Source organism: Alternaria conjuncta (genome assembly GCF_024043145.1).
Source record: "Alternaria conjuncta strain BMP 0040 chromosome Unknown scaffold_19, whole genome shotgun sequence".
Classification (NCBI taxonomy): Eukaryota; Fungi; Ascomycota; class Dothideomycetes; order Pleosporales; family Pleosporaceae; genus Alternaria; species Alternaria conjuncta.
In genome coordinates this window covers 22,277-34,681 of record NW_026250108.1, presented here as the reverse complement: position 1 = coordinate 34,681, position 12,405 = coordinate 22,277, and the positions used below count along the sequence as shown (strand labels likewise).

Genomic DNA, 12,405 nt, shown 5'->3' with positions numbered 1-12,405 from the left:
ACATCTTGCAGCGGCGCACGACTCTCCATTCCCCAGCCTCATCGTCAGCTCACTCTTGCTGCTCCGACCTTCTGCCGACCGCCCGATCGCGACGCCCGGCCCATCTAGACAACGTCGTCTCCTTCGAGCGATAGTCCGCCTGGATATATAAGCTTGCTCCCGACGTGAAAAGCTCACTTTAGCAGAAGTATATTCTCGCCATCACCCCAGGCCCACCACCCACACGCAACAATGGCTTTCGAGACCGTGACCTCCATCCCCAAGGATGCCGAGTATGACTTCGTCATTGTCGGAGGAGGCACAGCTGGCTGTGTCATCGCCTCGCGACTCACCGAATATCTCCCCAACAAGAAGGTCCTCTTGATTGAGGCCGGCCCAAGCGACTTCATGGACGACCGTGTGCTGCTGCTCAAGGACTGGCTCAACCTTCTCGGAGGAGAGCTCGACTACGACTACGGCACCACCGAACAGCCCAACGGCAACTCTCACATCCGACACTCACGTGCAAAGGTCCTCGGTGGCTGCTCATCACACAACACCCTCATCTCCTTCAGGCCGTTTGAGTACGACTGCAAGCGATGGGAAGCCCAGGGCTGCAAGGGCTGGAGCTTCAAGACCTTCATGCGCGTGCTTGACAACCTGCGCAACACCGTCCAGCCTGTCCACGAGAAGCACCGCAACCAGCTGTGCCTCGACTGGATCGACTCGTGCTCAACCGCCATGGACATTCCCGTGATCCACGACTTCAACCACGAAATCAAGACCAAGGGTGCCCTCAAGCCCTCCGTCGGTTTCTTCTCCGTATCATACAACCCCGACGATGGCCGCCGGAGCAGCGCTAGTGTCGCCTACATCCACCCCATCCTCCGCGGTGAGGAGAAGCGCGACAACCTGACTGTTCTCACCAACGCGTGGGTCAGCAAGGTCAACGTCAAGGGCGACAAGGTCACCGGCATTGACCTCGCGCTTCAAAGCGGCGAGAAGTTCACGCTTAACCCCAAGTGCGAGACCATTCTCTGCGCAGGCGCTGTTGACACCCCGCGACTGATGCTTCTCTCCGGTCTTGGTCCCAAGCAACAACTCTCCGACCTCGGCATCCCTGTCGTAAAAGACATCCCCGGTGTTGGCGAGAACCTGCTAGACCACCCCGAGAGCATCATCCTCTGGGAGCTCAACAAGCCAGTACCCGCAAACCAGACCACCATGGACTCTGACGCTGGTATCTTCCTGCGCCGCGAGATCCCCAACGCAGCGGGTGGTGATGGCGACATTGCCGACATCATGGCTCATTGCTACCAAATCCCGTTCTGCCTGAACACTGCTCGGTAAGCCCAACAACCCCACATTTCCGCGCTGCAACTAACATGATCACCAGCATGGGTTACGACTCCCCCATCGACGCGTTCTGCATGACGCCCAACATCCCCCGTCCCCGCTCCCGCGGCCGCATCTACCTCACCTCCGCCGACCCCACCGTCAAGCCCGCGCTCGACTTCCGCTACTTCACCGACCCTGAGGGCTACGACGCAGCCACCATCGTCGCTGGTCTCAAGGCCGCCCGCGAGATCGCCAAGCAAGCACCTTTCTCCAACTGGATCAAGCGCGAAGTCGCGCCCGGCCCGAAGGTCGTCACCGACGAAGAGCTGTCCGAGTACGGTCGCCGCGTCGCACACACTGTATACCACCCCGCTGGCACAACCAAGATGGGTGATGTGACAAAGGACGAGATGGCCGTTGTGGACCCCGAGCTGAAGATTCGCGGTCTCAAGAGCGTCAGGATTGCGGATGCCGGATGTTTCCCCGAGATGCCCACCATCAACCCCATGTTGACTGTGCTGGGTATCGGTGAGCGCGCCGCGGAGCTGATTGCGCAAGAGTGGGGCTGGAAGGGTCTCCAGAAGGAGAGGTTGTAGACGCGCATCGCATTTCAAGAGAAGTGTGTTTGGTGGGTAGATATGTGTTGGTAAGATGGTAAGATAGATGTGAGTTGATAACATAATGAGTGACGACTTTGAACGGTCACCCCAATGCGACAATACCCTTTGCAGCAATCCATATCTTCAATATGACATTGTAAGTGAAGTGAGACGTGCATTATGTCCAGGTCCGTGTCAACCCACTGATCCGTCAACCCAAGAGAAAGGTCCGGCGCTCTCCACTCTCAATCCAAGATGTACCATCGCCGTATCTGCGCAGCTCAGGGAAGTCAGGAGCGGTGATTTTAACAGACTGGCCTTCTTTGTCTTTCGCGAAAGCCGAGTAGGCACTAGCCCATATACTGAAACATCCTATACGTTCGTAGTGAGCATCTTCCTGATGCAGGATGAGTATCTGCAACTCATTCTCCAACCTCGGCGTCTCCCTTGCGAACACCATGCGCCGCATTACAACAATACAAGGGTGCCGTATATCCCCTCTGGTAAGCTGCTCGCTTCCGTAGTCAATGTCCCAGAACGGCATCACAAACAAGTCAACCTCTTGACTGTAGGGGACCTTCGCATAGACTCCGGCGCGAAATCGTGCGCCTTCCTCTACATAAACAAAGTTCAGCATCACGACAGTCGTCTCCAGCTTGAGGAATTTCGATTCTTCCGGAGCAATCGTGCGATGCTGTTCGGACATTTTACCGAAAGCCTCGCCCAGCGGTTTGAAGTCGCCGTTTTGCCAGACTCCAAGTGAGCAGGCTGATGACACAGTTGTGCTGTAGGCGAGATAATCAACCCGGCCTCGCCAGCCGAGTGGTGACCAGCTTGGGAAACCCCTGCGTCGGAGACTTGGAGCAGGATGGTTCCAATGCAATGCTATGGACATGTCCTGGTCAGGGCAGCTTTCTGTCGTATCGTGTCGTTCGACGTGGACCCCCCACGTGTGATCGGTCATCGGCGTGCTCTCTAGTGCACTAATAATAGCGTTCAACGCATCGGAATCGTATGTAAGATCTCGGCGAGTATACTCTCGCATCATCTCCGGTATTGTGAAGCTTGTAGGGTATTTGTTTGGCATCGTGGCTAGAATGTCGCGAAAGCGATCAGGACTCTTCACGTCGTTGGGATCTTTGAGATCATCAGCACAAAAGGTTAGCGTCTCGTATTCCAAGAAGTAGATCCGCCGTCTAGAGAAGTAGCCCTCCTGGAATGTCCACGCTCGGGAACACCAAGGAGAATCCCTGATAGTTCGACTGTCTTTCCTAGTTGTACAGACCAATCAGTACCGAGCCGAGACAGCACAAAAGTCAGGATCCAGCCTGTCGCGGCCGACTCCTTGAAGACCATGATTCGCATCTCTACCAGCTGCTGCGACTAGAGTGACGCTTGCTGAAGCGTAGATTCTCGCCATCTGATTAATCTGTGCGTGTTGAGCTACACTATCCTCTTGGTCGATGCACTACTACATTAGCCACAGCTTGACATATCTCGAAGAGCTCACGTACGTATCGGTCAACCCAGAGGTATCGATAACCCAGCATTATAGTTGCTCTGATGCTGTCCTCTACAGTATCAGGGAGCGCCTGTCGTATATCTGAGACTCGAACAGTCTCTTCTAGCCCCGGGGCGCCCCAGACATAGGACAGCGCTACGAATCTGCAGTCTAGTGGTGCGGGAACCACAGTTCTGTTGTGGCAGTCGATAACCTTGAGTGATCTTAACGTAGTATCTAGCGGTGGCTGGCACTCTTTGTGTGTTGAGACACATTGTTGTATCCAAAGCTTCAAAGACGCGAAATCGACACGCCTAAGAAATAAGCTAAGGAACCTTGGGTCCTCCTTGTCAAGAAGCATCAAGCCAGGTTCGGTGCGATATCCAGTGATCACCGCTCTGCTCTTGAAGTTATCCCAAAAGGATATTTCACCGTTCCAGGGCCTTAAAACCGCTGAGCGTTCCACGCGCATACTGTTTGCTGTTCTAGGTCTTTGAGAATCTGCCAAAGATATCCCAAACAACTGACAGATTGGACAAGAAGAAGTCTGTAGGTCGTTCTTTTCGTCAGGCGAGGCCTCAATCGCGTCAGGTAACGCTCTAATCTCAGTGGGCGCATAATCTCCTTCGCGTTGTTGACATGTCCCATGATAATTCCACGACACCATGGAGCAACCCTCACACATTTTTCCCTCTATCAAACCCATATTGACACCACTTCCGCTTGTCGAAAGAACTGTCTCTTATCGTGGTGCGTAGTTAACTTTTGCATCAGACGAGGTCGTGAAACGCATTCTGGGAACACGGCGCTGTGGGCGTCGGTCTGCTGTGAGGTACGCAACAGCCTTCGGGTCAACGGTCACAAGAACGAGACGAACAATTGTCGCTCTTCAGTGTCGTTAGTAGTGTAGGTAGGTGCAAGGCTCGAGCAGACGAAAGGCTGATAAGATTAGACAGTGCGGGGTATACATCATTAGATGTAAGCCTAATGTGCAGCTGCTGGACATGGCTAGAAGCGGCATGGGCAGGGGACCACTAACATTATAGCAAGATCGGTGTGTGTTATGTAGTCATAAGCCACAGACTTCAAATTGTGCTAACCCCAATAACGGAAACAAAGCAACGTCCTCTTGGAGCTTGACAAAGCGTCTACAATATCGTGATCTATTGTTTTTCTATGAACCAGGTGTGGTTGTGGGTAGATTATGCCCGAGTTTCCGTGCATGGGTCGCGCATTGCGTTAGCGAAAGATCAGGTTCTACCTGAGGGAAACGTAAGTCAAAGATTGGTATCGCACAGCTCGCTCCACTTCTTACAACGGGATTGATTCACGATCATGAATATCTGCAACGAAGTGCGATACTTAGGCGCAATACCCTTGAAGCGAAGAGGTCGCCGTGAAGGCGCCCATCCGCTGTTGCCACATAGATCTTGCGTGAGAATGTTTTAGGCACTCATTTGACAGACGATGTATCAAAGAGACTATAACACAAGTATCCATGCAGTCAGTGCGGCGATAATACTGCAGAACGCTCAAAGTCCTGTACTATTTGCACTACATGTTCCAGGCGTTGTGCTTACGGAGAGCGTGATCGCCGTAGCGCAATGCCGGGAGTTTACCTATTTGCATCACACACACACCAACGCATGCTTTCGTTCACGTACATTCAAAGAAGCAAGCCACACAAAGTCACTGGCTCCATCAGAATTCGCGCGCGATTTCTGTGCCTTGCTTCAAGAACGTCGTTTCCTGGCGCGATTCAGTAAGCCAACACGCGTCTACTTTTGCACCCCAATTGCGTTGCGCGGCGCCCAGTCTTATATCGCTTCATAACATGTGCAATACCGTTGCGCATCATACCGAATCGATTGATCGACAACAACAGCAACTGTTTGATACTGCGACAGAGCTGCTTCAATATTCGGGCATGTAGCAGTCCTGTTCGGACGGTTCTGTCAGGAGCTGGAGGGCTGCAACGGCTGCTGCCCTGACGAGCTAGGCGCGGGTAGCGGCATCGTCGTTATCACAACGGGCAAACCTCGCTAACTGACACCACCCTGTCTCGCGGCGCAATCCTGCTGGAAGGGGTGTCAGGTAACCTAAGATGTCACGGTGTCGCCATCGAATGTCGGGCCAGCAGTGCGACAAGGATGTGCGCCCGCGCGACAACCTCTTCAAAAGGCTGCCGACGTCGTGTGCATTCCTTGGCCAAGATTCCCGACCTCTCTTTGCTTTCGAGAAACTCGAAAAACGCGATATGACGTAGGGTGTTGTGACGCGACGCCTGAGCACGATCACCAGTATGCTTGCGGGCGCGCGCCGCTTCTTGCCAAGTTCCAGCTCTTTCGCCACCGTGCGCACGCTTCGGCTGCTGCTCGCATGCATTGGCATAGCCATTGGAGTCAATATTCTTGTCCTTATTGACTGGACTTACGTCGAAAAGCTACCAAGCGATATACTTGGGAAACATGCATTCCATCCCAAGCCTTTCGTACCATTACCACATGACCTCGACGCGCAAGCCGACAATGGCCTGGACTTCTGGACCTGGAACACCACGACACAGTTCAAAAAGATCAAATACTCTGAATGGCGGGACGGCTCCACTGACGAATGCGCGCTCTTTCCAGTGCATCTGCTCTCGAAGGTTCAGGTCATCCTGAAGACCGGATCAGCAGACGACAAATCACGAACGGATGCTCAGCTCTCAACAGTCATTAAGTGCATCTCCAACGTCTTGATCGTTTCAGATGGAAATCATACCTATGGTCGCGACCATCGGATTATCGACGTTCTAGCAGATTTGCCACCGAAGACGTACCTGAAACCAGAGGACTACGTCGTCTACGAGGCACAGAAGAATGCAAGTCGCCAGGGCACGAAGCTACAGCTGGGTCATGAAGGGTGGAGGCTTGACAATTATAAATTTCTAGCGGAAGTGGAAAAAGCGATTGATCACAACAAGGCGGCTGAGTGGTACGTCTTCCTGGAGAGCGATACATATATGTTCTGGGACAACGTCTTCCGTCTTTTGGAGAACTACAATAGCTCGCTGCCTTACTATTTTGGATCGCCTTCGCCCGGACGAACGTACCATTCTGACGCGCAGCCTGACGTGAAGAAACAAGTTTGGTTCGCGTACGGAGGCGCCGGCTTCATACTTTCACAAGCCGCTGCGCATCGACTCGTTGATCGCCATCGCAACGCCTTCGGTCTCAAGGGTCCTCGTCTCACCACAGAATACAAAGAAGACATCAGGGCCGATTGTTGTGGCGACAGCATACTAGGGTGGGTACTGCACGACAAAGCCGGGATCGATGTCAGCGGTCTATGGCCCATGTTCAGCCCCCATAGACTCGAAAACATTCCCTTTGGTAAAGACCACTGGTGCGAGCCCATCATCAGCCTACACAAAACCGATCCAAATCTCTACAAAGACCTTTGGTCATGGGAGAACGAATGGAAAGCGAAGAGTAACCTTCCTATGCGCTATCGCAACCTGTTATACCGCGCCCTGCTCTCCGCTTTGCAAGGCGAATACCCGCAGCGCGAGAATTGGGACGCAGCCTTCGACGCGGGATTTCAGCTGCCAGATAACTCTACAGTCCATACGAGCCTCGATGCTTGCAGGATTGGGTGTAATGAACACGACGAATGCATGCAGTACACCTGGCATGGGCGACATTGCTACTTTGCCAAAGCATTGTATATTGGTCGTGCGAAGCAGCCGGATGGGCATGACGAGCCAGAGGATAGAAAGTACGTCAGTGGCTGGGATAGGACGAATATGGACGCTCTGAACTTTGGAAAGACGTGTGCAGAGGGGCCGCATTGGGTGAAACCAAGCATCGAACGGAGGTATTGAACGCATAAGATATGTACGCTAGTAACAAAAAGAAGATTACATGCCTTCCATGTAGGAAATTGCAATTCTATCATGGAGTGCGACATGGATGTCGGTCATACATCTACCTTAATCTTCGACCCCGATATCCTTTAACCCTCCCTGCCTCGTCCAAAAGATCTTCCAAGCATTTGGCCACCGCTCTTCCTTGAGCCCCCGAAGCCATTCCGTCACGGTGATCTCAGTATCCGCATACCGGATGACGCCGTTCTTAACGCCCTTCCAACCCTTCATCGGGCCCTTGATGTAGCGATGGTTCGCGCCGCAGAAGCTAAGCCACGGCTCTTCGGTCTTCTCCCCCGTTGGTTGGACTCCCTTCGTCTGTTGGGCGCGCTTGGAGTGGCAATCTTCGCAAAGATCGCAGTTCGGACAGATGAGGCAGTAGTAGATTGGCTGAGTCCACGATGAGATGTTCGTTTCGCATGGTCCGTCGCAGCCAAGACCTCCACCTAGGAACACGTCTTCATCAAGCTCATCGGATTCCGTTTGATCGGCGGACTCTGTTTCAGGCACATCCTGTTCTCCCGGCTCTGTAGGATCCTGCTTCTCCTCAATCGGCTCTTCCGGAAGATCCTCGCTTTCAGCATCATGTGCTTCATCCGTCAGGGAATCGTTCCGAATAACGTCGCCTTCGTTAAACGTTTCGCTTTCTTCCTTCACTAGCTCTTGTTCTGCACCAGCTTCGATGTCGCTCTCGTCGGAACGTGTCTCCGACTGTTCCGGTTCAGGATGACGTCCATAGATCGCAAGGTCGAGGATCGAAAACTGGGTGCTGATCGCGATTCTTGCATCAGACTCTAAGCTGTCCAAAGATGCCAAGACCTTGGCTAGTAGTCGCAGACTTGACGAGTCGTTCCACGAGATGCTGTCTTCAAGACCGGCGACACACTTCTTGAACAGTTCCTTCATGTACCTCTCATATTCCTTTGCAGGGCCCATGATCCGAAGCATATTTGCGCGGAGCATATCGACATGGGATTCTCGAATGTTCTTGTTGTCGTCATCGTTGTCGTGGGCGCTTGGTAGATCTCTCAAGGTGCCCATGATGGCCTCTTTTCTCGTTGGATCAGCAGTCATCTGGAACTCACAGAACAAGATGTCTGCCAGGTCCATTCGGTGGCGCGTCTTTGCCTCATTCATAGAGTCTTCATAGTCAAGATCGGGCTTTGTCTTCAAAGCTAGGAGCTCCTGACGTAGTCTCTTGCCGTTCTCGATATCGCCCAACATTGGGTAGTAGATGTCTGCCACCGCGCCTCGAATGTTGAACAAATGTAGGCTTTGTGGCGGAAGGGTGTTGGCTAAACTCTTCAGCCAGCCGATGAGTAGGTCGGTCTCGTTGCACAGCATCGCTGCCCTTTGCACGCGCTTCACCGTACGCTCCATTACATAATCCTCGAGATTGAACGTGAAGAAGCTATCGCGCTCCTTCTCAGTCCAGCTCTTGAGGATCTCCATTAGCCTTCGCCTATGGGCCTCGTCCTCATTCGGAAAGAGTCGCGTTATGTCGTCCAGAATGGTCCCAGCGAGTGGTTGTTCGCCCTGCAATCTTCTCGCCTCATTGAATGCTTGCAAAGCTTCGTCGGTCTGCTCCAACGTTGAAAGGGCGGAGGCTTTCTCGATAAGGATCGCTACACGTATTGACTTGATCTGATCCAGCTCTTGTTCAGAAGATTCATCGGCCTCGTGATCGGGTAGCATGTTGTAGGCTTCTTCGTAGTGCTTTACCGCGTCGGATGACTGGTTGCATCGACCACATACTGATGCAAGTAGGCGAACTGTAGCGACGTTGTCCAGAACGTCTCCCCGCATACAGTCTACTGCTCTCGTGAGATACACGCTAGCTTCCTTGATCATTGCTACTCCGCGATCGTCATCATCGCACGTTGCGTAACCGTGGTCAGCTAGAGTGCACCCAATAGCCCGTAGTGTCTTGTAGTCTTCAGGTAGAATCTTGTATCTCTTTATGATGGCCTTCATGTATTCAAGTGGCCCAAGTTCATTGGATTCATTGATTTCGAAAGGGAATGACTACAGCGCATTAGAGAAGTCGTTGCGTATGAGGAGTGGCTTACGAGGGACAACGCGGCCCTGACGAATCTGAATCTCTCGGGTATCCAATAATCGTCGTTGGCGTCCAACCAATTGTGGACATGACCGCGAGCAAGCCGAAGCAGAACGTTGTCTTTACGGACCACGGTCGTCCATTTCTTGACTTTACTATCCGAAAATTGTACTAGTAGGCTTGATGACCTGGCTGTCCAACTCAGAAGCGTATCGAACCAAGCGATAGGCACTTCGTCAGCGCGCTCGGGATATATGTCTGTATGTCGCGCTAGCTGTTCGAATAACTTGGCGACGTTGTATGAATTGGCCGTGATGCAGTGCAGGAGTGTTACAACATCGTGAACAACTTCTGGGGTCGCGTTATCCGCGTCCAGCTCCTTGAGATGCTCATACCAATAGCTGATGGCATATACTGTGAGCCCGGAGCTTTGCTCTTCGATTCCTCGGGCCGCTTTCATCATCACAGCCACGCACATCTTCAGAATTGTTAGGTGCGCAGCGGTGGCAGGTGTCCGAAATTCCGTTACACCGTCATCTTCGACACTCACGCTCTTGAAGTATTCCCGCAGTGACCGATCCTGGAAGCAGAGAGGGGAGTCTCCGTACCCGAGCTCTGGTATGCCCTCGTCTATTGGCTCATCGATCTCGTCATCCTCTTTGTCATCGTCCTTTATATCGTCCTCTGGCTGCCGTGATCGGGTAAGTTCGAGGATACGAGAGGAACGTCCGATGATCTCCTCTTCGATGTCGAAGCTGTCGTCGGACAGTGCGAGTTGAACCAAGCTCGATGCCTCGCCGAGGCTAAGCGATCGTTTCGAGAACGCTAGCCACGCGAATAACTTCTTCATCGCCTGGTATTGCGCTTCGGATCGATTTTGTCGGCACTCGTCCAAAAGAAGTTCGTAAAGTCCATGCAAGTTTGGAGGCATCTTCCCCAGTGCTTGCAGAACGGCTCTTTCTCGACCTATGTAAGAGAACCTCCTAAGCATATGCTCGACGTAGAGCATACTGTCTGCGTGTTTGACTACTTCGCGACGAATTGCTGATTTGGTAGTTTGGGTGAACTTGCGCAGGCGCGGCAGTGTGCGAAGACGGTCCTTCACCAGTATCTTCAAATCGTGCTTTATTTCATGCTTAGTGACGTCGAGGATCGAAGGCTGGAGCAGTTGCAGTGTGGGCTTGTCTTCTGGTCGGCTTGTCGCAAAGACTGACACACTGGCGTTTAGGCGCTTGAGATCCGACAGAAACCGCGTAAAGGTTCCACCTTCTTGCACGTGCGCCTCGTCTAGTCCATCGAAGACAAGGAAAAGGCGACCACCGAGTTTGTTATCACTTGGAAACACCGAGAGGAAGAACCTCTCCCAGGTTGACATTGCTGCGGACTCACTGGACTCTTGCTTGATCTTGGCCGCTACCTGTTCGGCGTATCTGTTATTTGATCCGGCAATCTGTAGTGCAGCCGAAGCGAACGCGTTTTGCATTGACTGTTGGTATGGATGCTCCTCCTTGAAATAGAAGTAGGCCAAGCAGTCGTGCTCGTTTTGACGTAGACGCAGCTCTTGGACGGCCGAGTAGGCTAGGAATGACTTTCCAATCCCCTCGGTGCCTCGTAACCAAAGGAGAGGAACTCCTCCACTTACCCAACTCTTGAAGCTCGCATGCTCATGAAGCCATCCGGCCGTTTTGCTTACCTTGGAATCGCGCAAATCTTCGTCTTGGAGCAGGTTCTCTTGGTGAGCATCCTGCCACGAAGGGAAGACATCGTGCTTGTCGGCGAAGAACTTCTTGAGTTCTCGCAACGCTTGGAACTTCCGATCTCCGATGTCACCCTTCGGCTTTTGAGCGAGCTTCTTCTTTTCCTCAATCTCCGGGGCTCTGGTCGTCTTATCCTGGTTTTTGATGATCTGCAGAAGCAGAGCACGATCTTCTAACCGCTCATTTCGTAGGGTAACGATCCCCTCGGTGATGATGAGATGTAGACTGATCGTGCTTGCGTAGACTTCCTGGATACCTTTGTCCAGGCTCGAACGGTAGGATTGTAGCTTCTCATCAAGCTCGTCTAACTTAGAACTATTAGCGACCACCCCTGTTTGAACGGCCACAAGAGCGCCGTAGGTTTCGTAAGTAATCGTTTCGTTGAGTTCCTGTATCGAGGCCTGCATTCCAGCATATGCTGCTATCAGCTCTTCATCTACCTCGTTCCACAAGGTTTTGAGCCAATGCTCTGCCAAATATTAGCACCTTCTCAACATCAGAGCCGTTGTCTCACTGAATCGTTTCTCCTTTATCAGCTGTCGTGCTCTGCCGCATACCGAGAGCTGCATGGAGAAGACCCTCTCAACAGCAATAGCAAGCGGACCGGACTGTGCTTTGTCCTCGAGGATTGACAGTCGTTGGAAGAAACGGGCTGAGTATGCGAAGAACTCCTCGACACGATCGTAGTCTGCTCGGACGCCTGCAAATGCCTATCTCACTTCAACACGGTATCATAGAACGATGCTGACTACTCACGGAAATTATGCGGCTGGCGGCAGTGAACACGAGTCCCACAGGCATCGCTGGAGGAAAAGCACTGACACAGGCCCCGACTGCAGCAAAGCCGTCAATGCAAGTCTGGAGGTTACCAAGATGATCCCCCATCGCCGATCGAAAGTTTGCCTTTTTGGTTCCGTCATCGCGAAACCCTTTGAACTCGTTCATGACCACAGTCGTTTGTCGCATCACGTCGGTGACGTTTCCCACTGCCATCGTCGAAAGATCCTCACCGGTACGTTCTTTGTAGTCTCGTATAGCGCCTCTCCATAGTCGACCGAGATCAGTGGATGTGCTTGGTTGCACAATTCTGGTCGCCATTGTGCGGCAACGGGAATCGGTATTGCGAACGCCACGAGGCCAAGAACGAAGTCGTAGGTGAATTTTGCGAGATGATGCAGGCAAGCATCGGAGTTATAGCATAAGCCATCCTCGCCTTCGAAGCCGGCAGCACCAAGGCGGCCTCGGGTAAGCATGGTTCAGCCTCA

The 12,405-nt window shown here is 52.6% G+C and overlaps 3 protein-coding genes across 3 annotated transcripts; 2 read left to right on the top strand and 1 right to left on the bottom strand.

Annotated features, from left to right (window-relative positions):
• Positions 1-231: 231 nt before the first annotated feature.
• J4E85_009768 (uncharacterized protein) lies at positions 232-1,913 on the top strand (the record flags this gene model as incomplete). Its single annotated transcript, XM_051473986.1, has 2 exons — positions 232-1,325; positions 1,376-1,913. 2 exons carry the CDS (start codon positions 232-234, stop codon positions 1,911-1,913), a joined length of 1,632 nt encoding a protein of 543 aa, XP_051322063.1.
• Positions 1,914-5,719: 3,806 nt separating this feature from the next.
• On the top strand, positions 5,720-7,282 carry J4E85_009767 (uncharacterized protein; the record flags this gene model as incomplete). Its single annotated transcript, XM_051473985.1, has 1 exon — positions 5,720-7,282. One exon carries the CDS (start codon positions 5,720-5,722, stop codon positions 7,280-7,282), a length of 1,563 nt encoding a protein of 520 aa, XP_051322062.1.
• A 108-nt stretch (positions 7,283-7,390) lies between these two features.
• J4E85_009766 (uncharacterized protein) lies at positions 7,391-12,238 on the bottom strand (the record flags this gene model as incomplete). Its single annotated transcript, XM_051473984.1, has 4 exons — positions 7,391-9,349; positions 9,394-11,541; positions 11,698-11,850; positions 11,897-12,238. The coding sequence occupies 4 exons, from the start codon at positions 12,236-12,238 to the stop codon at positions 7,391-7,393; spliced, it is 4,602 nt and encodes a 1,533-aa protein (XP_051322061.1).
• Between the last annotated feature and the right edge of the window lie 167 nt (positions 12,239-12,405).